General features: G+C 53.0%; 1 protein-coding gene across 1 annotated transcript in view; it reads right to left on the bottom strand.

Annotated features, from left to right (window-relative positions):
• Nucleotides 1–14,012: 14,012 nt before the first annotated feature.
• Nucleotides 14,013–27,749, bottom strand: part of RARS1 (arginyl-tRNA synthetase 1) — a 33,644-nt gene continuing 19,907 nt past the window's right edge. The window contains exons 8-15 of the mRNA XM_078883859.1: nucleotides 25,783–25,912; nucleotides 24,858–24,962; nucleotides 23,484–23,662; nucleotides 21,679–21,788; nucleotides 20,668–20,773; nucleotides 17,585–17,757; nucleotides 16,844–17,094; nucleotides 14,013–14,774 (exon numbers count right to left, since the gene is read on the bottom strand). Coding sequence (XP_078739985.1) covers nucleotides 14,665–14,774; nucleotides 16,844–17,094; nucleotides 17,585–17,757; nucleotides 20,668–20,773; nucleotides 21,679–21,788; nucleotides 23,484–23,662; nucleotides 24,858–24,962; nucleotides 25,783–25,912 — 1,164 coding nt within the window. The 3' untranslated portion in view covers nucleotides 14,013–14,664. The remainder of the gene's footprint in view (nucleotides 14,775–16,843; nucleotides 17,095–17,584; nucleotides 17,758–20,667; nucleotides 20,774–21,678; nucleotides 21,789–23,483; nucleotides 23,663–24,857; nucleotides 24,963–25,782; nucleotides 25,913–27,749) is intronic.

Raw genomic sequence — 27,749 nt, 5'->3', positions numbered from 1 at the left:
GAGGTTGACTGACGGTTTTCTGGAGTGGAGAACACGTGGTGGGGAGTACATAGAGGTGAGAGGGGAGAGGAAGCGTAGAGTCTATGGAGGATCGTGTAGGCGGTGAGAGTGCGATCTCGCAGTCGATTGGGGACGTGATTGGGAGCCAGTGGCAGAATCTGAAGATTGGGATGATGAGATTTCACTTACACAAATCGTGAGGTGAGGCAGCAGCGGTATTCTGGATCGTGTGGAATTTAGCATTCAGGGATTTGGAGCTGCCAGAGAGGAGGAGTTTGGAGAGTTAACGTTACGCAGGAAAAGATGACAAAGCCATGAAGATCTGGGAAAACAACCCGTGAAACAAGGCACTCCGCACTGCACTCCTGCATGGCATTGTGGGTATGAGCGGTCATGGGTGCCGGCCAGGGTGGTCATGGGGGAGCCGGTGATCACTTCAAGCGGCGACTGTCCCCACATCTCCATTTGCCTCTGTGGGTCCAGTCGTTATCACCGTCATCAGTGGAATCCCATTCTCCTCCTCATCACCGCGCACGTCTGCTTGCCCATCGCCACTGAGAAACAAGAACAAACACGAGTTTACAAACCGCACGGTGCCTGCACACAGCAACAACTGGACACAGTTCATGAGGAATTGGCCCAGAGGCTCATTGGTGCCAACTCAGCACCTCTGAGAACCCAGGCCAGCTTCCTGCGTTCACGTTCATTATTTAGGAGCTGGGCTGGGGGATCCTGGTGCCTGGGCTCGAGGTAAAAAAAAAACTAATTTGTTTAGAACTGCTTTGTGTGTTTAGTTTGTTGTCCTTCCCCTGAACATCCGGTTAGCTACGTAGGGTGCGAAAGAAGTTCAACACACACGCTGTACATACCTGTGTGAGCCGGGGGAGGTCCCAGACGACCGACAGCATTTCTGGATGATGACGGCAGCCCCTGCTACCACGACCCCCACCACTGCCAACACTGCCACCACTACCGCCACAATCCCCTTCGTGCCCAAGAAGTGGGGACTTGCTGTGGGCGAGGTCTCCGCTGCCGCAGCGACAGTCGTGCCACTTGCACCGTCGTGCGGCTGTGGATCTACAGAGACACGGACGGCGGTGTCAAGAACCTAGACAGAGAGGGGGGCTCAACGAGACCCCCACTCGCACCCAGCACCACCACCCCACCCAGCTACTCAACACAGCTTCACGTGCATTGGAGAAATTCATGATGCAGGTCACACACAAGAGATGCATGAAGGGGAACAGCACGAGCTCACCTTTCAAATCACGTGGCCAAACACAACCAAAGCCAAGACTTCTCTAATATTTGACAAACACGTCCTGGGCAAATATATTAGCAAAAAGTGCACTTTGATTATTGCCTGCAGAAGTTACCAGACGCGATCCGTTGCTTGAGGATTTGGTGACTTTGAGGCTGATACGACCCGTGATGTTCAGCAGTGGAGAGGAGCATCTCAAAAGCACTGTCCCGACCAGACCCCCCGGCACAGCGATCGAGACATTCGAAGCAGACACATCTACGCAAAGAGAGACAAGTCACACTTGTTACGGACATGGAGAGAGACTGGTCACATTGATTGCAGAGGTCGGATGTTTAGCATATACCCACTCTGGTCAGGGTAATGGTTGAACTCTGGGTTGGTGCCAGGATTGAGGTCCGAATTAGTGTCAGCGATAGTGCTTGTGCTAAGGGCAGTGTTTTGATGGGGAGCGGTGGTGTAGCGGTTAGCACGCTGCGCTACGAACCCAGCGACCCAAGTTCGATTCCCCCTCACGGCCAACACCAGTGTCAATTATCTGAACCGGTCTTGGGCCTCATGTAGGTAGGCTCAGCCCCAAATAAATATCTGCTGCTGTGTGTAAACATTTCCATTGGAGGGACAAAGGCGGCCGGGCGTGGTGCTGGCCACCAATCCCATCGTGTGCCGTTCCGGCCTTCATTACGCGCTGCACCTTGCTAACAGCACTTGCCCTAACCCCGACTGTTAAAGGCTACACAGGGGATCTTTATCTTTGTTTAGGTTAGAATTTGCATGAGCGGTCAAGGTAAAGGTTAAGTGTGAAAAGTGAATGAAGGTTTGCTTAAGCACTTGACTTGATGCCTCGGTGACATCGACTGGTGGATGAGTCCTGGCAGCCCACTCACAGTGACTAGGAGATGTTTACTACCTCGCCTGGTATAAAGGAGGTCGTGGGTTCGATCCTAACCTTGACACCTGTATATTTGGAGTATGTGTAGTGGTGGTGTTGACGCGCGCCGACTGTGACAGTGATGGATCACGGGGCGGCACGGGTGCGGGGTTGGGCACGCGTTGTGGGCGTGGTATGGACGCGCGCGCCGGGAGTGACGGATGACGGGGCGGCGCGGCGTGGGTGGTGAGGCACGCTGAGATGTGGGAAAACAGGATCGTAGCCAGCGCCCAGTGATTGGTCAAATAGGATGGGTGCTCTCAGCGACGTCCGCAGGTGGGGTATAAAGGGGGACGCGCGAGAGCACTCGGGGTGGTTAACCAGTTGAAGATCGAAGACGGAGTTGAAGACATAGTGCCCCGAGACCCCTAGTCCCGCTGTCCTTGTAGGGACCGGGGCTCTGTGTGGCTCGGAGGCGAGACTGTGGGACCCGTGGTTCGACGCCCACGTGGGTCGGGACTGGGGGACCCACAGTCGAGACGGACACCCTGGCAGGGTGTGTCCCGAGTAGCTCAGTGGGTGTTTGTCACCCGAGTAGCTCAGTGGGCGTTAGTCGCCAGAGTAGCTAAGTGGGTGTTGGTCACCCGAGTAGCTCAGTGGGTGTTTGTCACCCGAGTAGCTCAGTGGGCGTTAGTCGCCAGAGTAGCTCAGTGGGCGTTAGTCGCCAGAGTAGCTAAGTGGGTGTTGGTCACCCGAGTAGCTCAGTGGGTGTTAGTCACCCGAGTAGCTAAGTGGGTGTTAGTCACCCGAGTAACCAAGTGGGTGTTAGTCACCCGAGTAGCTAAGTGGGTGTTAGTCACCCGGGTAACCAAGTGGGTGTTAGTCACCCGAGTAACCAAGTGGGTGTTAGTCACCCGAGACACTACAGTGGGTGTTAGTCGCCTGTGAACCGAAGTTGGTGAAATAAAGAGTGTGCTACCCGTGAAGTCGTCTCCCGCCGAGTTACTACATTACATATGCGTGTGCTCTCTCCTCGTGATTTTTTCTCCAGGACTTCCGGTTTTTCCCTCCACATTCACAATGAAAACGCGTTGAGAGTATCTGACTGCTTTAAATTTCCACGTGATAATAAACCACTTTGTTGAGCTATCATTTGTGATAGCCAGTTAACTTCTGAGAGCAACATAGCTCAGTGGAGCCTTACCTGGTAAAATAAAAAAAAATTATTTGGTATAAAACATTTAAATAGTTTCGCTAACTTACAACCACATCTGTCTCTGAATATAATCTCTCTGCGTCTGTGAGCGATTCTGAGTTACAGACCATCTTCCAGTCTTTCCCGCTTCTAGGATCGTGAAGTACCAGCTCCAGAAAATCTTCGACGATCTTATAGAGCCATCGTTCCCCCCGGACAAACCTCCGGTCATTTTTCCACCCATGTCACCGTACGAGATGGATTTTGGTAAAACTTTGACCGTCCATCCCCACTTCTACGCGTGCAGATCACCGGCACATTGAGGGAGACAAAGTCAGGGTGAGGGTCCCCGGGTTCGGTTTGACTTCATCGTAGAGACACAATAAATGTCCTCAGGGCTGTCAATTAGAGGCCGCCGTCACAGTCCCTGCTACAAAATGCACCCCAAACCACTGCCCACCCACCAGACCTGCAGGCCATGCTTCCACCCCCATATGAAAGACGCCGTGCCACCCGATTATGCACAACCCCTGCCAAGCTACGCCCTTGCCCCCCAAGTTGCCAGACCATTTCTCCCTGGATAGAAGCTCCCTGGACAGTGGCGCCTTTAATCTTCTTCACTGCTGTCCCGATATGGAACTGCCTCCCTGATGAAAGCATTGTCAGCGAAATCACCGACTTGGGTCTCCGGGCCTTCAAATGGCGAGCACGTGGTACATCTCCTAACTTCACCACACGCCTTGTACGGACTGAGTCTTTGAGCTGCATGAGTAAACCAATGATTATGCCGATTTGGTGAAGTATGGCTGTCGTTCACAATTGCACCGCATACAAAAAGAGGACTGTAGGGTGTGAACGAATCGTGCGTCAACTTACGTGTGATGGCAATGAACAGCACGGCGACTATGCAGGCGAACTTGCCCTCCATGTCCTCCTGGTGACAAAAAAAGAACGATTCACAAAGGGCTCGCGCAGCCGTGCCATTCACCTCCGTTCGGCGGAGGAGACGGGACCCCCCTTTTGTTTGAAGCGCCGATGAGTCAGCGGTCACGTGGTCTCGCGGGGCGGGGTCACGTGGTCTCGCGGGGCGGGGTCACGTGGTCTCGCGGGGCGGGGTCACGTGGTCTCGCGGGGCGGGGTCACGTGGTCACGCGGGGCGGGGTCACGTGGTCTCGCGGGGCGGGGTCACGTGGTCTCGCGGGGCGGGGTCACGTGGTCACGCGGGGCGGGGTCACGTGGTCTCGCGGGGCGGGGTCACGTGGTCTCGCGGGGCGGGGTCACGTGGTCTCGCGGGGCGGGGTCACGTGGTCACGCGGGGCGGGGTCACGTGGTCTCGCAGGGCGGCGTCGTCTCGCTTAGACGGGGGCCAGACACGATCCGGCACAAATCGCTCGGTCAAGAAGCCACCGCGCTCAGGCACAGGACCCTCGAGTTCCCCGTTGACTCACTGCCAAGTTAAAAGTCGAGTTCGTTTCTGCCCCCAAAATGCTCCACTCTCGAACGACTTTTTTTCACGCGAGAAATACAAATTGCTTCTTTCTTCTTCTTCTTGGTTCTTTCGGTAAAGTCACGTAGAAGGGAAATAATAAAATAATATAAATAAAACATAATAAAATAATTCTCACGACGTTTCGGCCACAACGCAAGCAGCCGTCCTCAGGTGGAGAACAGGTCTGTCGAAAAGACAGCGTCTGAATTATGTTATATTTTTATTATTTTATTATTTCCCTTCTACGTGACTTTACCGAAAGAACCAAGAAGATGAATCCCTGCAGTCACGAAAGTTTTAAATCGAAATTTACTTCTTTCTTGTTTTAAAATAAAGCAATTAAACGTAAAATGTAAACACTTGCCGCACATGAAGAACCACAGCACAAGATCTCCCGTGATAGCATATGATAGAACCTCCTTACAGCCATATATTTTAAATCACTCTCACACTCTCCACTCAGTCACACAGCCCTCTCTCTCTCTAGATTTGAAGCTTTCGTGACTGCAAGGATTCATACTCTTAGTTCTTTCGGTAAAGTCACGTATGTAAAAAAATGAAATTTAAATTAATAAAATGAAACAGTGATTTTATTGTTTTCTTTTATTAATTTTTATTTCATTTTTTTACCTACGTGACTTTACGGAAAGAACTAAGAGTATATTCTCTCTCTCTCTCTACACCCCCCCACCCCCGAGACAAAGATCCCCGTGTAGCCTGTAACAGACTGTAGGGGCAAGTGCTGTTCGCGAGCACCTATGAAGGCCGGCACGGCACACGAGGGGGTGGGTGGCCAGCACCACGCCCAGACACCTTCGTCTCACTAGTGGCGATGTGTGTGAGTGTTGTGTGTGTGTGAGAGAGAGAGTGCTGTGTGTGTGAGTGCTGTGTGTTGTGTGTGAGTGCTGTGTGGTGTGTGCGAGTGCTGTGTGGTGTGTGTGAGTGCTGTGTGGTGTGTGTGAGTGCTGTGTGGTGTGTGTGAGTGCTGTGTGTGTGCTGTGTGTGCGAGTGCTGTGTGTGTGAGTGCGTGCCGTGGACTTTCCGTCACCGGCACATTTCACTGCTCCCCAGAGCAGGAGTTGCACCCAGATGTACTCTCGTTACAAGCGGCAGGGAACTTGTGGCAAGACGCATCCCACTCACACAGTCACACATAGACACAGTGATAGACACACAGACACACATAGACACACAGTGATAGACACACATTGACAGAGTGACAGACACACAGAGACAACGTCACATACAAAGGTAAAGACACGAGGAGTCGATGAACCAAATGGAACCCCGAGAATTGCGTTCGGTACCCAGTGACGCAGTCTCCGTGAGCAGGGCGAGAGAGACAACCTCACCTCCTCTCAGCTGTGATGATGATGATGGGGGGGAAGAGCAGGACACCAATAACGCGACTGGGCGTCTCTCTCACCTGGATGTGCTCATCGCTTTTATACGGCTCGGCGGAAAGGTGTAGCACCACGCCCCCTTGCGTCCAATTGGTCCGAGCGACCTCATTAATATTCACATGACGGCACGTTCAGCCCGCTGATTGGTTGATTCCGCCGAGGTACATTAACATGTCTCTGGGTGGGGTGGGGGGCCATGTGGCATGGCTGCTGTGTGTGCCGCATTTTTCCCGCCAATTTTTTTTTATTACTACACGTGCACTATACGCGTATTATAGTTCGATTTAAAGCTTTCGTGACTGCAGGGATTTATCTTCTTGGTTCTTTCGGTAAAGTCGCGTAGAAGGAAAATAATAAAAATAAAACATAATAAAATAAGTCTCTTCTTGGTTCTTTCGGTAAAGTAGCGTAGAAGGAAAATAATAAAATAATAAAACATAATAAAATAATTCTCACGACGTTTCGGCCACAACGCAAGCAGCCGTCTTCAGGTGGAGAACAGGTCTGCCTTCTCGACAGACCTGTTCTCCACCTGAAGACGGCTGCTTGCGTATTATAGGTTTCATGATTAGCACTGTACACATTTTTACGCATCTCTGATGTGAACCACACAACTTCGACAGCCCCATGATGATTTTTAGTTCATGCTGGTAACCCTTGCCAAGTGAAGCTGGCTAATTGGATACGTGAATGAATGAATGAGGTCAGGCATGTCGAAAGTCCGGCCCGCGGGCCAATAACGGCCCGCGGTCAGATTTCATACGGCCCGCAGCTTCGGTCTTATAACGTGTTTTTTATGGCTCGCCAGCTCTGTCAGAATAAATACATCATGGAACTCATGGAAATGTAAGGTATTCTATACAGTCTGTTCAATGTTATCTGACTGAATGAAAGGCAGAATTGCGTTTTTAGAGTTGTTCACGTCTGCCTGAGTGGCTTATATTTGGTTACATTGTCATTTGAAAAATAAAGTTAATTGTGACAATGAAATTGTTTTATAACAGTGTGTATTTTCACGTAACTTTTGTGGTTAAAACAATGTCAAAAGGAACTATTGGCCCCCGGGCATCTTCACTTTATCAAATGTGGCCCTCTTTGCAAAAAGTTTGGACACCCCTGATCTAGGTGCATACATCTTGGGGGTTAACCATACTCCACCCCGCTAGTCAGTGCGAGTTTGTGAAAAGGGCGTCAACTGAGGAGATTGAGCGATGAATTCAGTTCGTATGCAGATGTTAGGTGGATTAATAACATGAGAGGGGGAACCGGTTTGGGGAGGCTTTCATCCAGCAGTGGAATGATCATGACTGATGAATGAATGTTGGAATGAAGGCAGTGAGGAAGGGATATATCCCCTTACGTGGAGACTGCCCAGGAGCGAGAGTGACGAGCGAGCGATTGCTGAGGGATGCAACATCGGCTGTTGCACGGCGAGAAAGACACATGATCACGCTCACTGATAGAACAAAAATGCTCAAAAGAAATGTCCCAGCAGTTGTTAGAGTGCCATACTTTGTGCTTGCAACAGATAATGCAAACTACTATTATAGCCTTCTGCTTCAATACAACCATACAGAAGTGAACAAGAGCTATTCCAAGGATTTGATACTGCAAAGGAAGCGTTTCTGGAAAATGAACAACAGGTAAAACAGATGAGTGACGTTTTACATTTAATCCCGTTCCCATATATGGGGCACTAAATTATTTTCATTCTAATAAAAAGATCTATTGTTTTTGGGCGTGAAAATAAAAGTTCTTCATATCTAATCCTGCAGTTTATTTTTTATTACTGTTTAAAGTCGGCAATATTTCTTTCCTCGCGTAATAATATTTTGATCATCAGTGATGAGGCTTCGCGGAACAATCATCACGTGCTTCCCGCTAGACTAATAAGGTGGCCGCTTTTTTGGGACGACAGGTAAACATTAGTCCAAGATGTCTGCGCCCTTGTTGTCAATATGGAGTAGTGAAGAAGAGGAAATTACGGCCAGACCTCCTTCAAAAGTCCGTAAAAAGTATTTTAAACAATGCTACATGCATCTCACGTCCATAAAGAAAGAAGAAACAAAGGATTTTACACGCACACGGTTGGATACATTCAGAAACTGCGTCAAACGGTGGCTTTTTTTGCAAGGTGAGAATCAGAGAATAGCAGAAACATACATTGTCTAGAAATCGAGTTTGACAATGTTCCCGAAGACGCTGGGTTTCACTCCACTTGCTACAGGCGTTTCATTGACAAAAAGCGCTTGGATGCGGCCGAGAAACGGGCCACACAGCGTCCTGAAGCTCAAGATCAAGGCCAGTCTGTGCCATCGGGTAGTAACGTTAGTATCGCTACAGTTGATTGTCCCGAAAAAAAACTTAGATCCAGGACCGGCCTGCCAGTAGCTTGTGCTGGTCCTGTGCTTCCTGCCTTGTGCATAATTTGTAAGAAAACGGACAAGTACATTACTGTGGGAGGCAAACGCCAGAAGGACCATCTTTCACAAGAAGAAACGTCAGCAGGTAAGTAAAAACAAAACACACACACAAACACACACACGTTTGAACTTTTATTCCCTTATGCTGGGCACCATGGCTAACTTTCAATTACAATTACATAATTTATGTAATGTTTATTTTACAGTCAGAGACAGATTTGCATTGTTTTGCATAAAGCTACCAGAACACTCGATATTGTTTAACTCTAAACACAGTTTTTTATTAGTTGAATTCGTTTTTATTTATTTATTTACAGGCAAGTTGCTGAAAGCTGCTGAGATGAAGGGAGACACTAGCATTCTTCTGCATATTCGAGACAATGACTGTGTGTCTCTGGAGGTGCGATACCACAAGTCCTGTTGTAGACAGTACACCAGGTTTTTGACAAAGTCTAGTGCATCAGTTACTGTGACCTCAGAAGAACAGTGAGTTAGCAATATTTTATATTATTAAATAATAATTAATAATTCCCTCACATTTTCACATTTCAAAAGTAAAGCATTGACCATCTATATTGTCGATTTGTCTGTAAACACAGTCTTGACTGCACAACTATTGCACCAGTAATTCAAAATGAAAACATGTTTAGTGATTTGTTAAGGTAGAAGAAACTAGAAATAATTTTCTTGCTGAAGAATAAAAAATAATCTCAAATCACTTTGTCAGGTTTCGATTTGCTATTTATACTACATTTAAATTTTAAGCCATTGTGCAATAGTTATGGCACATAAAGTAATACATCTTTTCTGTTTTTAATGGGTTTTCTTTTCAGAAATGAGCCAACCTTCGATGCCAGCTACAAGATCTTCTGTGAGAGGATCATCCGCCATAGAATAATTGTAAACCAAGAGGTGTTGACAATGACTCAGCTAAGAAGGATCTTTTTAAATCTGGTGAAAAAACATGAAGATCTTGATGCTTCAAACTACAGGTAATTTGAATTCCACAAATTTCTTTGGAATCTTTGGAAAGAACGTGTCTGCAACATTCTTTTTCTAACAAAAATGGAATTCATAAAAATCATAATCATATTTTATAACGTGTAGAATCTGTTAACAGTGTATTTTAACCTAAAAACAATTTCAGTGTGAATATATCTTTATTTATACCATTGTGATCATCTTTCACTCTATCTTTTTGATTCAGGCAGGATAAATTGAAGAGGAGGTTGGCCCGTGATTTTCCCCAGCTGGTGTTTCACTCCCCCAAGAAGTGCAACATAAGTGAGATGGTTTTCGTTGAGACATTGTCTGCAGATAAGCTGATAGACAGGCTACCTCATCCATCAGGTACAGAAACAACAGAGTCAACTGAGGTAACTAGCGAAAGTGACTGTGAAAACAGGGCTAGTGCAAAAGCTGGTCCACAAAGACCAAGTTCAATGGCCTCCATCAATACTGCAGAGGACACGAGGACACTTTACAGTGTGGCATTCATATTAAAGATGCTTCTGTGTGACCCTCCCGGTATGAAATGCCCGTGGCCACCCACATCAGATGACCTAAATGTGAGCGAGGATAAATCTGTCGTTCCAATTGAACTGTACAATCTGATTTCCTGGATTATTGATGCAACTGAGGGAACCAACACTGGCCCATTATGTTGATATTCCAGATGATTTGAACCTAAAAGTGATATCTATCTGTCACGACATTGTGTATCTTGCATATAAGGGTCAGAGGCAGACCCCTAAGTGATTAGACTAGGTAAATTTCACACATGCATGTCCTACCTGAGCATTCCAGGAAAAAGGTTTGGAGATGCAAGACTGCAAGACACACTCATTGAGTCCGAAGTTGTTGCCCCAGGATCCATCAATGGAGTGATCAGTGGTCATCATTACAACCGCAGCATGAGGGCACACAAACTTCTGTACGAGAGTCTGCAACGCATGAGACTTCTCACCTTCTTAGATTCTCTGCCACCAGAGGAGAGATATGAGTGTCTGGATGTCATCAATGAGATCAAATGTGCATTCCCGGACAGAACAATGGATGTTTTGTATGCAAATGAGAAATTTGACAAAATGTGTTCGAAATATGAAGACTTTGTTAAAAGAAGAAGTGCAGAAAACCCAACGTTTGCCTTCTGGAGTTCATACATCGACATGGTACATATACTCCTTCTATTTGTGAGAGCAACACGAGAATCGGATTGGCAGCTTCACCTGTCAACAGTGCGCTTGATGATGGCATGGTTTTTTGCGTACGAACGTGTAAATTTATGGACGGGATCAGAAGACACCAACACAATGGAAAAAGTTTCAATCAGATGGAACAAACAAAGAAGCACTGGCAGAATTCCTCTATGTTGTGTGGCGAAAGGCTGATCTTACCACTGTGGGCAAGGACTTAAGCTTGTACATAGCACATGGAGACCTGTGTCACTGCGTGACTGTAATGGAGGGTTTACAAACTCTCAGTGCTGTTGAAGATCTGACATGTGATTATGAGGAATGTGACACCAGGGCGTTTTTACATGCACAACATGCTGCACAGGAACATCAAACTGCAGTCATCAAGAGCCCTGATACTGATGTGGCAGTGATTGCTTTAAGTCTGCAGCCAGATTTACCATGTAGGTTGTATTTTTTCACGGGGGTTGGCAACAAAACAAGGCTCATTGACTTAGCTAAGGTGTCGTCAGCTCTTGGCACAAGTGTCTGTTTGGCACTTATTGGGATCCATACCTTCTCAGGTTGTGACTCTACAAGTGCCTTTTATGGCAAAGGCAAAAGGCATTTTCTGTTGCTTGTGAGAAAGATGAATATCTGACTGCTTTTACAAATCTGGGTAGCAGTTTTATCCTAGACCAGTCTACCTTTGAGCTACTTTGCACATATGTGTGCCACCTGTATGGACAGTCATCTGCCGAAAATGTGAACGATGCAAGATACAAACCATTCTGTATGGCATCGTCAGCTTTGCCAGAACTATCCATGCCCCCAACAAGTGACGCCCTGTACCAACACTGCAAAAGGGCAAACTACCAAGCAGCCATAATGAGACATTCTCTGAAAGGTATAATGTGTGCCCCTTCACCCATTGGCAATGGATGGCACCTCGAGGATGGTGAGTTAACAGTGACCTGGATGACTAGAAATCCTGCTCCTGAAAGTGTGTTGCAGGCAGTCCACTGCAGTTGCAAGCATAGCAAATGTGAGACTGGAAGATGTTCCTGTATGTCTGCAAGACTGTCTTGTACTGATTTATGTCGGTGCCAAAATTGTGCAAATGTTTCACAGGAAACAAAAGACCTACATGGGATGATGGCTCTGATAGTGATAGGGATGATACCGATGAGTAAATATGCGCTGTGTTATAATTTAAGGTGATTTTGAGCTGTAAAGAATCTGTTGTAGAATTGTAATTTTTTTGGCAGCATTCCAAAAAAAGGGGACAGTGTAGCATTTCGGGTCATTTCAGCCAACTTGGGCTAAAGTGTGCTTATATTTGTATCTTTCTGTGATTACACAGTACCTACTGAAAATTTTGATGTATAAAACATCAGTTTTGCTAAATTTATGTTTGTTTAATTTTGCTTAGTACCAATCCGTGAAGTTGAAGCATATTTTCTACAAATGTGCCATATTTCATGGTCTACATTCACACTTGAGTATATAATGCACCAAAACCTGTCTCAAGTGTCAGTTTGAGAGATATTTTGTGTTGCTAAAATGTATATAAATAAAGTTACAAACAAAAGCAGCAGCATAAGATTTTCGTTTTGTCCAATTCACAATTATATACATTTATGGATTGTGACAAAAAACTGCAGGGTATTTTGCGGAGAACTTTTAACATAAAGTCGATAATGGTTTTGTCTATGAAAAAAATCATTTAAAAAGTAGTGCCCAGGTGTGGGAACGAAAATCATTTTCCAGCCACTTTTTCCTAGTTCACCTTATGGCGTACGAGCGAGCCATAAATAACACATTATAAGACCGAAGCTGCGGGCCGTATGAAATCTGATCGCGGGCCGTGATTGGCCCGCGGGCCGGACTTTGGACATGCCTGGTGTAGTGTATAGTAGTGTAGTGTATAGTGGTGTAGTGTATAGTGTAGTGTATAGTGTAGTGTATAGTGGTGTAGTGTATAGTGTAGTGTATAGTGGTGTAGTGTATAGTGTAGTGTATAATGGTGTAGTCTATAGTGTAGTGTATAATGGTGTAGTGTATAATGGTGTAGTGTATAGTGTAGTGTATAGTGTAGTGTATAGTGGTGTAGTGTATAGTTTAGTGTATAGTGGTGTAGTGTATAGTAGTGTAGTGTATAGTAGTGTCTAGTAGTGTATAGTGTAGTGTATAGTGGTGTAGTGTGTATTGTAGTGTATAGTGGTGTAGTGTGTATTGTAGTGTATAGTAGAGTAGTGTATAGTAGTGTAGTGTATAGTGGTGTAGTGTATAGTGTAGTGTATAGTAGTGTAGTGTATAGTGTAGTGTATAGTAGTGTAGTGTATAGTGTAGTGTATAGTATAGTGTATAGTGTAGTGTATAGTGTAGTGTATAGTGTAGTGTATAGTGTAGTGTATAGTGTAGTGTGTAGGTGCTGGCGAAGAACAACAAACTATGAACACAACAACATCAACAGCAGCAACAAGCAGCAGCTTGAAAGAACTGTGTTTATTCATCTCCCCGTGGTGTCTGAATAATCCCTCGTCGCTGAACCCCCTGAACCCCCTCCTGGACATCAAAGAGCTTTACAGCTCATGGGATTTCCCTCCTCCCGCAGGAGACACACAAAGACCTCGCAATGCTGTTTCAAATCTCGACTTAGAGCTTTGTTCGTGACCGCAGAGATTCATATTCTTCGGGTCTTTCGGCAAAGTCACGGAGATGGGTTCAAAGAAAACAACAAAAAACAACGAAAACGACGACTTTTGGATCGCTGCCACGCCAAATCGAGCTCTCTCAGCTGCTGGAATCGCGACAACGCAAGCCCAGCAGGGCCAGGGGGCGGAGCCAGTGACGTCACGTGCTCTCAGCTGCACGTGACATCAGAATCCGCAGGAGCGGATCTGACAGAGCTACCTCTGAGCCCCACTTCTAGAAGTGACGCTTGAATGGAACCCGCAGAAGTGGACACCACAGAACTACCTCTGAGCCCCACTTCTATGAGTGGCGCTTGAATGGAACCCGCAGAAGTGGACACCACAGAACTACCTCTGAGCCCCACTTCTAGAAGTGACGCTTGAATGGGACCCGCAGAAGTGGACTCCACAGAGCTACCTCTGAGCTCCACTTATATAAGTGACGCTTGAATGGAACCCGCAGAAGTGGACGCCACAGAGCTACCGCTGAGCATGCTGGGTAAATTGCGTGGCAGCAGTCAAACCGAGAGTTTATTTCTCCCAGCTCGGGAGCGAAGCAGAATCAAGTGCATTGTGGGTAACAGCGAGTGGCGAGTACAGCACTGCCCCCCCCCACTGCAATACTTGACCCTGATTGGTCCACGCCATTTGGGGTCGTAGCGAAGCAGACCTCGATTGGTCGTCGAGTTTTACGGGGTGCGGTAACGGAGTCGCTGATTGGTCGGAGGTTTGGGGCAGTTGTGACGGGGACCGTGATTGGGAGCCGAGTATACGGGGCTTAGCAACAAGGATCCTGATTGGTCGCGGGGTTCGGGGTTGTAGTAACGGTGTCTCTGATTGGTCGCGGTGTTCGGGGTTGTAGTAACGGTGTCTCTGATTGGTCGCGGTGTTTGGGGTTGTAATAACGGTGTCTCTGATTGGTCGCGGTGTTCGGGGTTGTAGTAACGGTGTCTCTGATTGGTCGCGGGGTTCGGGGTTGTAGTAACGCTGTCTCCGATTGGTTGCAGTGTGGTGGGGGTTGTATTAACGGGGTCTCTGATTGGTCGGGGTGTTCGGGTTGTAGTAACGGGGTCTCTGATTGGTCGCGGTGTTCGGGGTTGTAGTAACGGGGTCTCTGATTGGTCGCGGTGTGGTCGGGTTGTAGTAACGGTGTCACATGCGCTGCACGGGCGTGAGGCCCAGGATGTGGAAGCAAGTCTCCATCACCATGGCGGTCGCCTCACACAGCAGCAGGCGGCTCATGTTCACCTTCACCACCTCACCTGGTGAGCGGCGGCGGGGGGGGAGGGTAGGGGGGGGGTGAGAGAGTCGGTTGGTGGGTGGGTGAGTGGGTGGGTGGGTGAGTGGGTGGGTGGGTGAGTAGTTGAGTGAGTGAGTGGGTGGGTGAGTGAGTGGGTGGGTGAGTGAGTGGGTGGGTGAGTGGTTGAGTGGGTGAATGGGTGAGTGAGTGAGTGGGTGGGTGGGTGGGTGAGTGGGTGGGTGGGTGAGTGAGTGAGTGGGTGGGTGGGTGGGTGATTGAGTGAGTGAGTGGGTGGGTGGGTGAGTGGGTGAGTGAGTGGGTGGGTGGGTGGATGGGTGGGTGAGTGAGTGAGTGAGTGGGTGAGTGAGTGAGTGGGTGGGTGGGTGGGTGAGTGAGTGAGTGAGTGGGTGGGTGGATGGGTGGGTGAGTGGGTGGGTGGGTGGATGGGTGGGTGGGTGAGTGGGTGGGTGGGTGGGTGGATGGGTGGATGGGTGGGTGGGTGGGTGGGTGGGTGGGTGAGTGGGTGGGTGGGTGGGTGAGTGGGTGGGTGGGTGGGTGGGTGAGTGGGTGGGTGGGTGGGTGGATGGATGGGTGGGTGGGTGGATGGGTGGATGGGTGGGTGGGTGGGTGGATGGGTGGGTGGGTGAGTGGGTGGGTGGGTGGGTGGATGGGTGGGTGGGTGAGTGGGTGGGTGGGTGGGTGAGTGAGTGAGTGGGTGAGTGTGGGTGAGTGAGCGGGTTAACAAGCACTCTTTTCCACATCAGCCCACCACTTCTCTAGCCCGTGTCACTCGCTCAACCACACTCACCCACGCACTCACCCACTGCTCCACCCACACCACCCTCACCACCCACCATCCACACCACCCACCACACCACTCACCCACACCACTCACCCACACCACCCACACACCACCCACACCACCCACACCACCAACCCACACCACCCACACCACTCACCCACACCACACGACGCACATCACCCACCCACCCACCCACACCACCCACCCACAACACACCACCCTCCCACACCACCTAGCCACTCGCACCACCCACACCACCCACACCACCCACACCACCCACACCACCCACACCACCCACAACACCACCACACCACCCCACCCACCCACCCACTCACCCACCCACCCACCCACCCACCCACCCACTCACTCACACCACCCACACCACCCACACCACCCACACACACCACCCACACACACCACCCACCCACACCACCCACACCACCCACCCACAAACCCCACACTCACTCACCCACTCACTCACTCACCCACCCACCCACTCACTCACCCACCCACCCACTCACTCACCCACCCACCCACCCACTCACCCACCCACCCACCCACTCACCCACCCACCCACCCACTCACCCACCCACCCACCCACTCACTCACCTCACCCACCCACCCACCCACCCACCCCACCCACTCACTCACTCACCCACCCACCCACTCACCCACCCACCCACTCACCCACCCACCCACCCACTCACTCACTCACTCACCCACCCACCCACCCACCCACCCACCCCACCCACCCCACCCACACCACCCCACACCACACCACCCCACCCACACCACACCACCCACACCACCCACCACACCACCACACCACCCACACCACACCACCCACACCTCCCCACTCACCCACACCACCCACCCATACCACCCACCCCACCCACCCACACCACACACCCACTCACACCACACACACCACCCACCACCCACCCACACCACCCACACCACCCACACACACTACCCACACCACACCACCCACCCCACCCACTCCACCCACCCACACCACACACACCACCTACACCACTCACACCACCCACACCACACACACCACCCACCCACAAACCCCACACTCACTCACCCACTCACCCACTCACTCACTCACTCACCCACCACCCCCACACCACCCACACCACACCACCCACCCACACCACCCACCCACCCCACCCACCCCACCCTCCCCACCCACACCACCCACACCACCCACACCACACCACCCACCCACACCACCCACACCACCCACCCACCCCACACCACACACCACACCCACCCCCCCGTACCGGTGGTGCGATCCTTCTCCACGCAGTAGCAGGCGTCGTAAAAGTCGGTGAAGGTCCCGGCGAGCTCGTACAGGAAGTCGCACAGCGTGTGCAGCTGCAGGTCGTCCGCCGTCCGGGCCAGGACCTCGGGCAGGCGCAGGATGGCGCGGGCCAGCCGGCGCTCGCTGGCGTGACCCAGCGCCACGCCGCCGACGCGCCGAGCCTCGGAGCGCAGCTGAGCCGGATCCACGTGAGCCACTCGCGCTATCGAGCTGTGGGGGGGGGGGGGGGTGAAGAGCTTTATTGCTCATGGGGTTTGCTCCTGCGGCATGAATACAGTCGGGGGGGGAGATGGGGAGATGGGGGGGGAGATGGGAGGTGTGTGTCTGTGTGTATGTGTCTGTGTGTGTGTGTCTGTGTGTGTGTGTGTCTGTGTGTGTCTGTGTGTGTGTGTGTGTCTGTGTGTGTGTCTGTGTGTGTGTCTGTGTGTGTGTGTCTGTGTGTGTCTGTGTGTGTGTCTGTGTGTGTGTCTGTGTGTGTGTCTGTGTGTCTGTGTGTGTGTGTCTGTCTGTCTGTCTGTGTGTGCGTGTGTGTGTCTGTGTGTGTCTGTGTGTGTCTGTGTGTGTCTGTGTGTGTGTGTCTGTGTGTGTCTGTGTGTGTGTGTGTCTGTGTGTGTGTGTCTGTGTGTGTGTGTCTGTGTGTGTGTGTCTGTGTGTGTCTGTGTGTGTGTGTGTGTGTCAGTGCGTGTGTGTGCGTGTTCACCGTATGCGAGTGTAGGCGTAGAGCAGGTACACGGCGGTGTTGCCGCGGTCGTCCAGCATCTTGGCGAAGGAGAAGACGTAGTCGTTGGTGCGGCTGTGCGCCAGGTCGGCGTACTTGATGCAGCCAAACGCCACCGCACGACGCGCCGCCTCAAGCTCCTCCGGCGTCAGCACCTGCACCGCACCACACGGCACACGGCACGGCACACACACACAGACACCACTCAGACACCGTACACACACACCACACAGACACCGCACACACCACACACACACCACACACACACAGACACACCACACACACACACACAGACACACACACACACAGACACACACACCACACACACACACACACACACAGACACACACACCGCACCACGCACACACACACACAGACACACACAGACACACACACAGACACACACAGACACACACACAGACACACACACACACACAGACACACACACACAGACACACACACACAGACACACACACACACAGACACACACACACCCAGACACACACACACAGACACACACACACACACAGACACAAACACACCACACACACACAGACACACACAGACACACACACACACCACACACACACCACACACACCACACACACCGCACACACACACCGCACACACACCACACACACACCGCACACACACCGCACACACACCACACACACATCACACCACACACACCGCACCACACCGCACACACACACCGCACACAAACACCGCACACACACAGATAGAGCATGTGTTCAAGCTGGCTGAGAAAAAGCGACAGGCCCACTCTCATCGGCTACAGCATCCCACGCCAGAGAATGGAGGTTCGGAGAGCGGTGAGGCGCTGCAAGGATGGGTGGTGGTCACGGGTGCAGAGGCGATGGAGTCTGCCTCAGTGGCCTGCGATCACAAATCACTATTTAACTCCATCAAAAAAGTAACCTGCAGCGCCACACCTATTACCATCATTAGGGGGAAAAACGATGATCCAATCTCCGACCCCCAGGAACAGGTTTGCAGATTTGCTGAGCATTTCTGAGGTCCTGGGGGAGGGGAAATCCCTCAGCCAGGAAAACAACGTGGGACAAAGTGGGGGTAACCCTGCTGAGGCTGCGGTGCCTCAAATATTGGAGGAGAAAGTCACCCCATGCGAGTGGCTGGCTGAGGTGCCATCTGTTGAGGAAGTAGTGAAAGCTATCCAGAGTCTGAGACCAGGAAAGGCACCGGGCAGAGATGATCTCCCACAGACTGCCCTACATGACATCATTACAACAGTCTGGGCCACTGGACGGGTTCCGCAGGATTGGAAGGATGCCCTGGTGGTCCCCCTCTTTAAGAAGGGGGACCGCACAGACTCTAACAACTACAGGGGCATCTCACTCCTCAGTGTGCCGGGAAAAGTCCTGGCAAGGATTATTCAACATCGCCTTGCTAAGCATGCTGAGGAGAGGCTTGCGGAGCAGAGGTGTAGGGAATTCCAACAAGACCTACATCTCTGCTTTATTGACCTGATCAAGGCCTATGATACCATCAGTAGGCCTGGGCTCTGGGTTGTTATTCATGCTTTCGGAGTCCCTGACCCGCTGCTCACGATCATTAAGGACCTTCATGATGGTGAGTGGGCCCGGGTAAAACTACGTGGCCGGGAGTCAGAGCCTTTCCCTGTACACCTTGGGATGCGACAGGGAAGTCCTCTGGCTCCCACATTATTTAACATCTATTTTGACCGCGTAGTTCGTGAAGCCTTCAATAGCTGTACCGGAGGAATTTCCATTTGGTACAGATGGGAGGCTAATCGATGCCCGGGTGCGGTCAAGGAATGGCTCCCTATTGTTCAACCACGTTATGTGTGCCGATGATCTGGTAATTGCTGCTCATTCAGAGAAGGAGTTGGAGACGCTGCTGCTGAGACGGGAGCGTGCCACAAAGAGGTGGGGCCTTACCATCAGCCCCACCAAAACTAAGCACCTGCCTGGGTATTTTGTACCATCGGACACTCCACTCCCACAACTCCCAATCGGTGATGGGGCAGTTGTGGAGAGAGTGGAGAGTTTCCCATACCTGGGCAGTGTGCTTATGACCAGCTCCGGTTTAACAGCAGAGGTCTCACTCCGAATCAGTCGAGCGGCAATATCTTTTCATCGGTTGCGTAATGCTGTGTGGAAGCTACCTGGTCTGTCGCTCCGCACGAAGCTTCAGGTCTTCTCGGCCACAGTCATTCCCTCCCTTCTCTACGCTTGCGAAACGTGGACCCCCCTCATGGAGCATCTGCGCCGGTTAGAAACATTTAGGCTGGCCTGCCTACGATCCATCCTGGGTTTAACCAGGCTGGATTGTGTGAGGAGCTCAGAGATCCTTGAAAGATCTGGGCAAAGTCCCATCGGTGAGCTCCTCCGGCAGGCAAGACTGCATTGGTTGGGTCATGTAGCCCGCATGCCCAGCCACCGCATGCCTAAACAGCTATTGTTCGGCCAGATCGAGGGGGCTAAACGGGCGCGGCACGGGCTAGAGAAGAGATGGAGTGATGTGGTACAGGAAGACGTGGAGCTGAGTGAACTTACCGATGACTGGTACCAGCGGTGTCAAGATCGGCCTCTGTGGAGGAGGCTCGTGAAGGACGCTGCTACTGGGCAGTGCCAGGCTAGGTGCACCTTGAGGCTACTGGGCAGTTGGAGGCAGTCGCCCTCCAACAACAATGGAGGGCGGAGGAGCGACGCTCACAACAACGAGCGGAGTGCCGGGTGGCTAAAGCACAGCAAGTTGGCACAGTAGGGGGCACAGGTGGTGCATCAGCCAGTCATCTCGGTCAGTCGACCCGTGGCACCTGGGTCTGCCCCGTGACCTCCTGCCAGCGGGCGTTCGACACCTCACGTGGCCTCAAGGTGCACTTGGCCTGGCACAAGCGTCGTGGTGACGTCACCGCCACAAAGTGGCGAATGGCGGTTGTTGTTGTGTCTATATGTGTGTCTACGTGAGTGTGTGTCTACGTGAGAGTCTCCACCTGGTGTCTACGTGAGTGCGGGTCTACGTGAGTGTGTGTGAGTGTCTACGTGAGTGTGAGTCTCCACCTGGTGTCTGCCCTTCTCCTGGAGTTTCTCCCCGGCCCTGCGGAGTCCCTCGTCCAGCAGCTCGGCCAAGCGCACCGTCTCCCCGGAGCGCGTCTTGAACTTCTTCCTGCTCCACACAGCACACGGGGGGGGGGGGGGGTCACGGGGGTCACGGGGGGGTCACGGGGGAGGGGGTCACGGGGGGGTCACGGGGGGGTCACGGGGGGGGGTGGTTGGGGGGGACAACAACAGCCATTCGCCACTAAGTGGCGGTGACGTCACCACGAAGCTTGTGCCAGGCCATGTGCACCTTGAGGCCACGTGAGGTGTCGAACGCCCGCTGGCAGGAGGTCACGGAAAAACCCAGGTGCCACGGGTCGACTGACCGAGATGAGTGGCTGATGCACCACCTGTGCCCCCTACTGTGCCAACTTTCTGTGCTTTAGCCACCCGGCGCTCCGCTCGTTGTTGTGAGCGTCGCTCCTCTGCCCTTCGTTGTTGTTGGAGGGCGACTGCCTCCAACTGCCCAGTAGCGTCCTTCACGAGCCTCCTCCATAGAGGCCGATCTTGACACTGCTGGTACCAGTCATCGGCAAGTCCACTCAGCTCCACGTCCTCCTGTACTACATCACTCCATCTCTTCTCTAGCCCGTGCCGCGCCCGTTTAGCCCCCTCGATCCGGCCGAACAAAAGCTGTTTAGGCATGCGATGGCTGGGCATGCGGGCTACATGACCCAGCCAACGCAGCCTTGCCTGCCGGAGGAGCTCACCGATGGGACTTTGCCCAGATCTTTCAAGGATTTGTGAGCTCCTCACACAATCCAGCCTGCAGGTTAAACCCAGGATGGATCGTAGGCAGGCCAGCCTCAATGTTTCCAATCTGCGAAGTTTCTCCATTAGGGGGGTCCACACGAGAATACACAACATCAACGCCCCATCCCAAAACGTGTCTCCCTACCAACCCGTGACCCCCCCGTGACCCCTCCGTGACCCCCCCGTGACCCCCCCGTGACCCTGCCGTGCCCCTCCCACCTGTCCTCCCCGAGCACGACTCCGAATGGGGTGTGCACCACGCGCACCCCCCCCTCCTGGTACCAGCCAGCCAGGCGCGCCGCAGAGAACACCGCCGCAAAGTGGGAAGCCTGCACACAGCACAGCACAGACACCGCACACAGCACAGCACAGACACCGCACAGCACATCACAGACACCGCAGACACCGCACAGCACAGACACCACACAGCACAGACACCGCACAGCACAGACACCGCACACCGCACAGCACAGACACCGCACAGCACACCACAGACACCGCACAGCACAGACACCGGACACCACACAGCACAGACACCGCACAGCACAGACACCGCACACCGCACAGCACAGACACCGCACAGCACACCACAGACACCGCACAGCACACCACAGACACCGCACACCACAGACACCGCACAGCACAGCACAGACACCGCACACAGCACATCACAGACACCGCACAGACACCGCACACCACAGACACCGCACACCACAGACACAGCACAGCACAGACACCGCACACAGCACATCACAGACACCGCAGACACCGCACAGCACAGACACCGCACAGCACAGACACCGCACAGCACAGACACCGCACACCGCACAGCACAGACACCGCACACAGCACAGCACAGACACCGCACACCACAGCACAGACACCGCACACAGACACCGCACACAGCACAGACACAGCACACCACAGACACCGCACACAGCACAGACACCGCACACAGACACCGCACACAGCACAGACACAGCACACACCACAGACACCGCACACAGCACAGACACCGCACACAGCACAAACACCGCACAGCACAGACACCACAGACACCGCACACCACAGACACCGCACACAGCACAGCACAGACACCGCACACCACAGCACAGACACCGCACACAGACACCGCACACAGACACCGCACACAGCACAGACACAGCACACCACAGACACCGCACACCGCAACACCACAGCACACCACAGACACCGCACAGCACAGACACCGCACAGCACACACCACAGACACCGCACAGCACAGACACCGCACAGCACACACCACAGACACAGCACAGTTATTTAGGTCCAACGTGTCATAGGTGAACCCTGCCACTCACCCACCCAGCCACCCACCCAGCAACCCACCCACCCACCCAGCCACTCACCCACCCACCCAGCCACCCAGCCACCCAGCCACCCACCTACCCAGCCACTCACCCACCCACCCAGCCACTCACCCACCCACCCACCCAGCCACTCAACCACCCACCCAGCCACTCACCCACCCACCCACCCAGCCACTCAACCACCCACCCACCCAGCCACTCGCCCACCCACCCACCCAGCCACTCGCCCACCCACCCAGACACTCGCCCACCCACCCAGCCACCCACCCAGCCAGCCACCCACCCACCCACCCAGCCACCCAACCACCCACCCACCCACTCACCCACCCACCCACCCACCCACCCACTCACTCACTCACCCACCCACCCACCCACTCACCCACCCACCCACCCACTCACCCACCCACCCACTCACCCACCCACCCACCCACCCACCCACTCACCCACCCACCCACCCACCCACTCACCCACCCACTCACCCACCCACCCACCCACCCACTCACCCACCCACTCACTCACCCACCCACTCACCCACCCACCCACCCAGCCACCCAACCACCCAGCCACCCAACCACCCACCCACCCACCCAGCCACCCACCCACCCAGCCACCCACCCACCCAGCCACCCACCCACCCACCCAGCCACCCACCCACCCACTCACCCACCCACCCACCTGCCCACTGTCCGTCACGTAGATGATGATGTCTGCGTGCTCTGTCTGGATGCGGTGGCGCAGGGCGGCCAGATCCGACGTGTCGTAGGTGAAGCCGCCGTCCGACTTGACCACGGTGAGCGGCACGGAGCAGCCCGGAGCAAACAACACCAGGCGGCCCTCGTCCTCCTGCAGCAGGCCTGATGCAACAATCACCACCACAATCACCACCACAATCACAATCACCACCACAATCACAATCACCACCACAATCACCACCACAATCACCACCACAATCACCACCACAATCACAATCACCACAATCACCACAATCACCACCACTATCACCCGGAGCAAACAACACCAGGCGGCCATCGTCCTCCTGCAGCAGGCCTGACACAGTCGTCACAATCACCACAATCACCACAACGACCACCACAACAATCACCACAATCACCACCACCATCGTCACCACCACAATCACCACCACAATCACCACAATCACCACCACAACAATCACCACAATCACCACCACAATCACCACCACAATCACCACCACAATCACTATCACCACCACAATCACCACCACAATCACCACCACGATCACCACCACGATCACCACCACAATCACCACCACAATCACCACCACAATCACCACCACCACAATCACCACCACAATCACCACCACAATCACCACCACCGTCGTCACCACCACAATCACCACCACAATCACCACCACAACAATCACCACAATCACCACCACAATCACTATCACCACCACAATCACCACCACAATCACCACCACGATCACCACCACGATCACCACCACAATCACCACCACCACAATCACCACCACAATCACCACCACAATCACCACCACAATCACCACCACAATCACCACCACAATCACCACCACAATCACCACCACCGTCGTCACCACCACAATCACCACCACAATAATCACCATCACAATCATCACAATCACCACCACAATCACCACCACAATCACCACCGCCGCCACCACCACCGTCACCACTAATGTCACCACCACCACCGTCACCACCACCACCACCACCACCGTCACCACCACCGTCACCACCACCACAATCATCACCACCACCACCGTCACCACCACCACTATCATTACCACCACCACCGTCACCACCACAATCACCACCACCACCACCACCACTGGTGTTACAGCTGCTGGTGGTGCAGCTGCTGCTGCTGGTGCAGCAGCTGGTGGTGGTGCAGCAGCAGCAGCTGGTGGTGCAGCAGCAGCAGCAGCAGCTGGTGGTGCAGCAGCAGCAGCTACACCAGCAGCAGCAGCTGGTGTAGTAGCAGCTGCAGCAGCAGCAGCTGCTGTAGTAGCAGCAGGTGCAGCAGCTGTAGCACCTTTGTGCTTGAGCTCCGCCACGACGTCCTGCATGAGGCTCTGGTAGAAGGACTCCCCCCGCTCCTCGAGACGCACGCCCAGCCAGTCGTAGATCTTCTGGAACTCTGTGTGGCCGGGGCGGGGAAGTATGGTCAAGGGGCAAAGACAAAGGTCCCCCGTGTAGCCTGTAACAGACTGCAGGGGCAAGTGCTGTTAGTAGCGAGTAACACCCAGAAAGACAAAGGTCCCCCGTGTAGCTCTAACAGACTGTAGGGGCAAGTGCTGCTAGTGAGAAGCACCCACAAAGACAAAGATCCCCCGTGTAGCCTCAACAGACTGTTGGGGCAAGTGCTGCTAGTAGCGAGTAGCACCTACACAGACAAAGATCCCCCGTGTAGCTCTAACAGACTGTTGGGGCAAGTGCTGTTAGTGAGTAGCACCTACACAGACAAAGATTTCCCGTGTAGCTCTAACAGACTGTAGGGGCAAGTGCTGTTAGCGAGCACCTATGAAGGCCAGAACGGTACACGAGGGGGTGGGTGGCCAGCACCACGCCCGACCGCCTTTGTCTCCCTAGCGGCGATGTTTACACACCGCACCAGGTACTCATTTGAGGCTGAGTCGACCTAGGGGAGGCCAGGGACCGGTTCAGATAGTCGTCACTGGTGTTGGCCGTGAGCGAGAATCGAACCCGGGTCGCCGGGTTCATAGCGCAACGTAGCGCTAACCACTACACTACCGCTCCCCAGACACACACACAGACACACACACACACTGACAGCTACAAACACACACACACTGCTACAGACACACTGCTACAGACACACACACATCCACTGCCACACACACACACACTGACTGCTACAGACACACACACTGCTACAGACACACTGCTACAGACACACACACACACACACCGACTGCTACACACCCCCCCCCCCCCACCTCGTCGTGAGATGTCACAGATGAGGCTCCAGCCGCGCAGGATGGACTCCTCCTTGCTCTGCAGGCGCACGACACACTCGTAGGCCCGGCTCCGGAACGACGGGTCCTCGTCAAAGCGAAGCTTCGATTCCTACACACACACACGCACACACGTACACGCACACGCGCACAGTCGTACACACACACGCACACACACATGCGCACACACGTACACGCACAGTCGTACACACACAACAACAACAACCGCCATTCGCCACTAAGTGGCGGTGACGTCACCACGACGCTTGTGCCAGGCCATGTGCACCTTGAGGCCACGTGAAGTGTCGAACGCCCGCTGGCAGGAGGTCACGGGGCAGACCCAGGTGCCACGGGTCGACTGACCAAGATGACCGAGATGACTGGCTGATGCACCACCTGTGCCCCCTACTGTACCAACTTGCTGTGCTTTAGCCACCCGGCGCTCCGCTCGTTGTTGTGAGCGTTGCTCCTCCGCCCTCCGTTGTTGTTGGAGGGCGACTGCCTCCAACTGCCCAGTAGCGTCCTTCACGAGCCTCCTCCACTGAGGCCGATCTTGACACCGCTGGTACCAGTCATCGGCAAGTCCACTCAGCTCCACATCCTCCTGTACCACATCACTCCATCTCTTCTCTAGCCCGTGCTGCGCCCGTTTAGCCCCCTCGATCCGGCCGAACAAAAGCTGTTTAGGCATGCGGTGGCTGGGCATGCGGGCTACATGACCCAGCCAACGCAGCCTTGCCTGCCGGAGGAGCTCACTGATGGGACTTTGCCCAGATCTTTCAAGGACTTGTGAGCTCCTCACACAATCCAGCCTGGTTAAACCCAGGATGGATCGTAGGCAGGCCAGCCTAAATGTTTCCAACCGGCGAAGATGCTCCACTAGGGGGGTCCACGTTTCGCAAGCGTAGAGAAGGGAGGGAATGACCGTGGCCGAGAAGACCTGAAGCTTCGTGCGGAGAGACAGACCAGGTAGCTTCCACACAGCGTTACGCAACCGATGAAAAGATATTGCCGCTCGACTGATTCGGAGTGAGACAGCTTTTGTTCGGCCGGATCGAGGGGGCTAAACGGGCGTGGCATGGGCTAGAGAAGAGATGGAGTGATGTGGTACAGGAGGATGTGGAGCTGAGTGGACTTGCCAATGACTGGTACCAGCGGTGTCAAGATCGGCCTCTGTGGAGGAGGCTCGTGAAGGACGCTACTGGGCAGTTGGAGGCAATCGCCCTCCAACAACAACGGAGAGCGGAGGAGCGATGCTCACAACAACGAGCGGAGCGCCGGGTGGCTAAAGCACAGCAAGTTGGTACAGTAGGAGGCACAGGTGGTGCATCAGCCAGTCATCTCGGTCATCTCAGTCGACCCGTGGCACCTGCTGGGTCTGCCCCGTGACCTCCTGCCAGCGGGCGTTCGACACTTCACGTGGCCTCAAGGTGCACTTGGCCTGGCACAAGCGTCGTGGTGACGTCATCGCCACTTAGTGGCGAATGGCGGTTGTTGTTGTTGTATGTGTATGAGTGTATGTGAGTGTGTGTGTGTGAGTGTGTGAGTGTGTGACAGAGGAGGTGTTCAGGTTAATTGAGAAAAAGCGACAGGCCCACTCTCATCGGCTACAGCGTCCCACGTCAGAGAATGAGGAGGTTTACCGCAGCCTTCACGCGGAGGTTCGGAGAGCCGTAAGGCGCTGCAAGGATGGGTGGTGGTCGCGGGTTGCTGAGGAGATGGAATCTGCCTCAGTGGCCTGCGATCACAAATCACTATTTAACTCCATCAAAAAAGTAACCTGCAGCGCCACACCTATTACCATCATTAGGGGAAAAAACGGTGATCCAATCTCCGACCCCCAGGAACAGGTTTGCAGATTTGCTGAGCATTTCTGTGAGGTCCTGGGGGAGGGAAAATCTCTCAGCCAGGAAAACATCATGGCACAAAGTGGGGATAACCCTGCTGAG

Source organism: Lampetra fluviatilis, chromosome 73, assembly GCF_964198595.1.
Source record: "Lampetra fluviatilis chromosome 73, kcLamFluv1.1, whole genome shotgun sequence".
NCBI lineage: Eukaryota > Metazoa > Chordata > Hyperoartia > Petromyzontiformes > Petromyzontidae > Lampetra > Lampetra fluviatilis.
The sequence above is the reverse complement of the archived record's forward strand: the minus strand, read 5'-3'. Positions and strand labels throughout refer to the sequence as shown.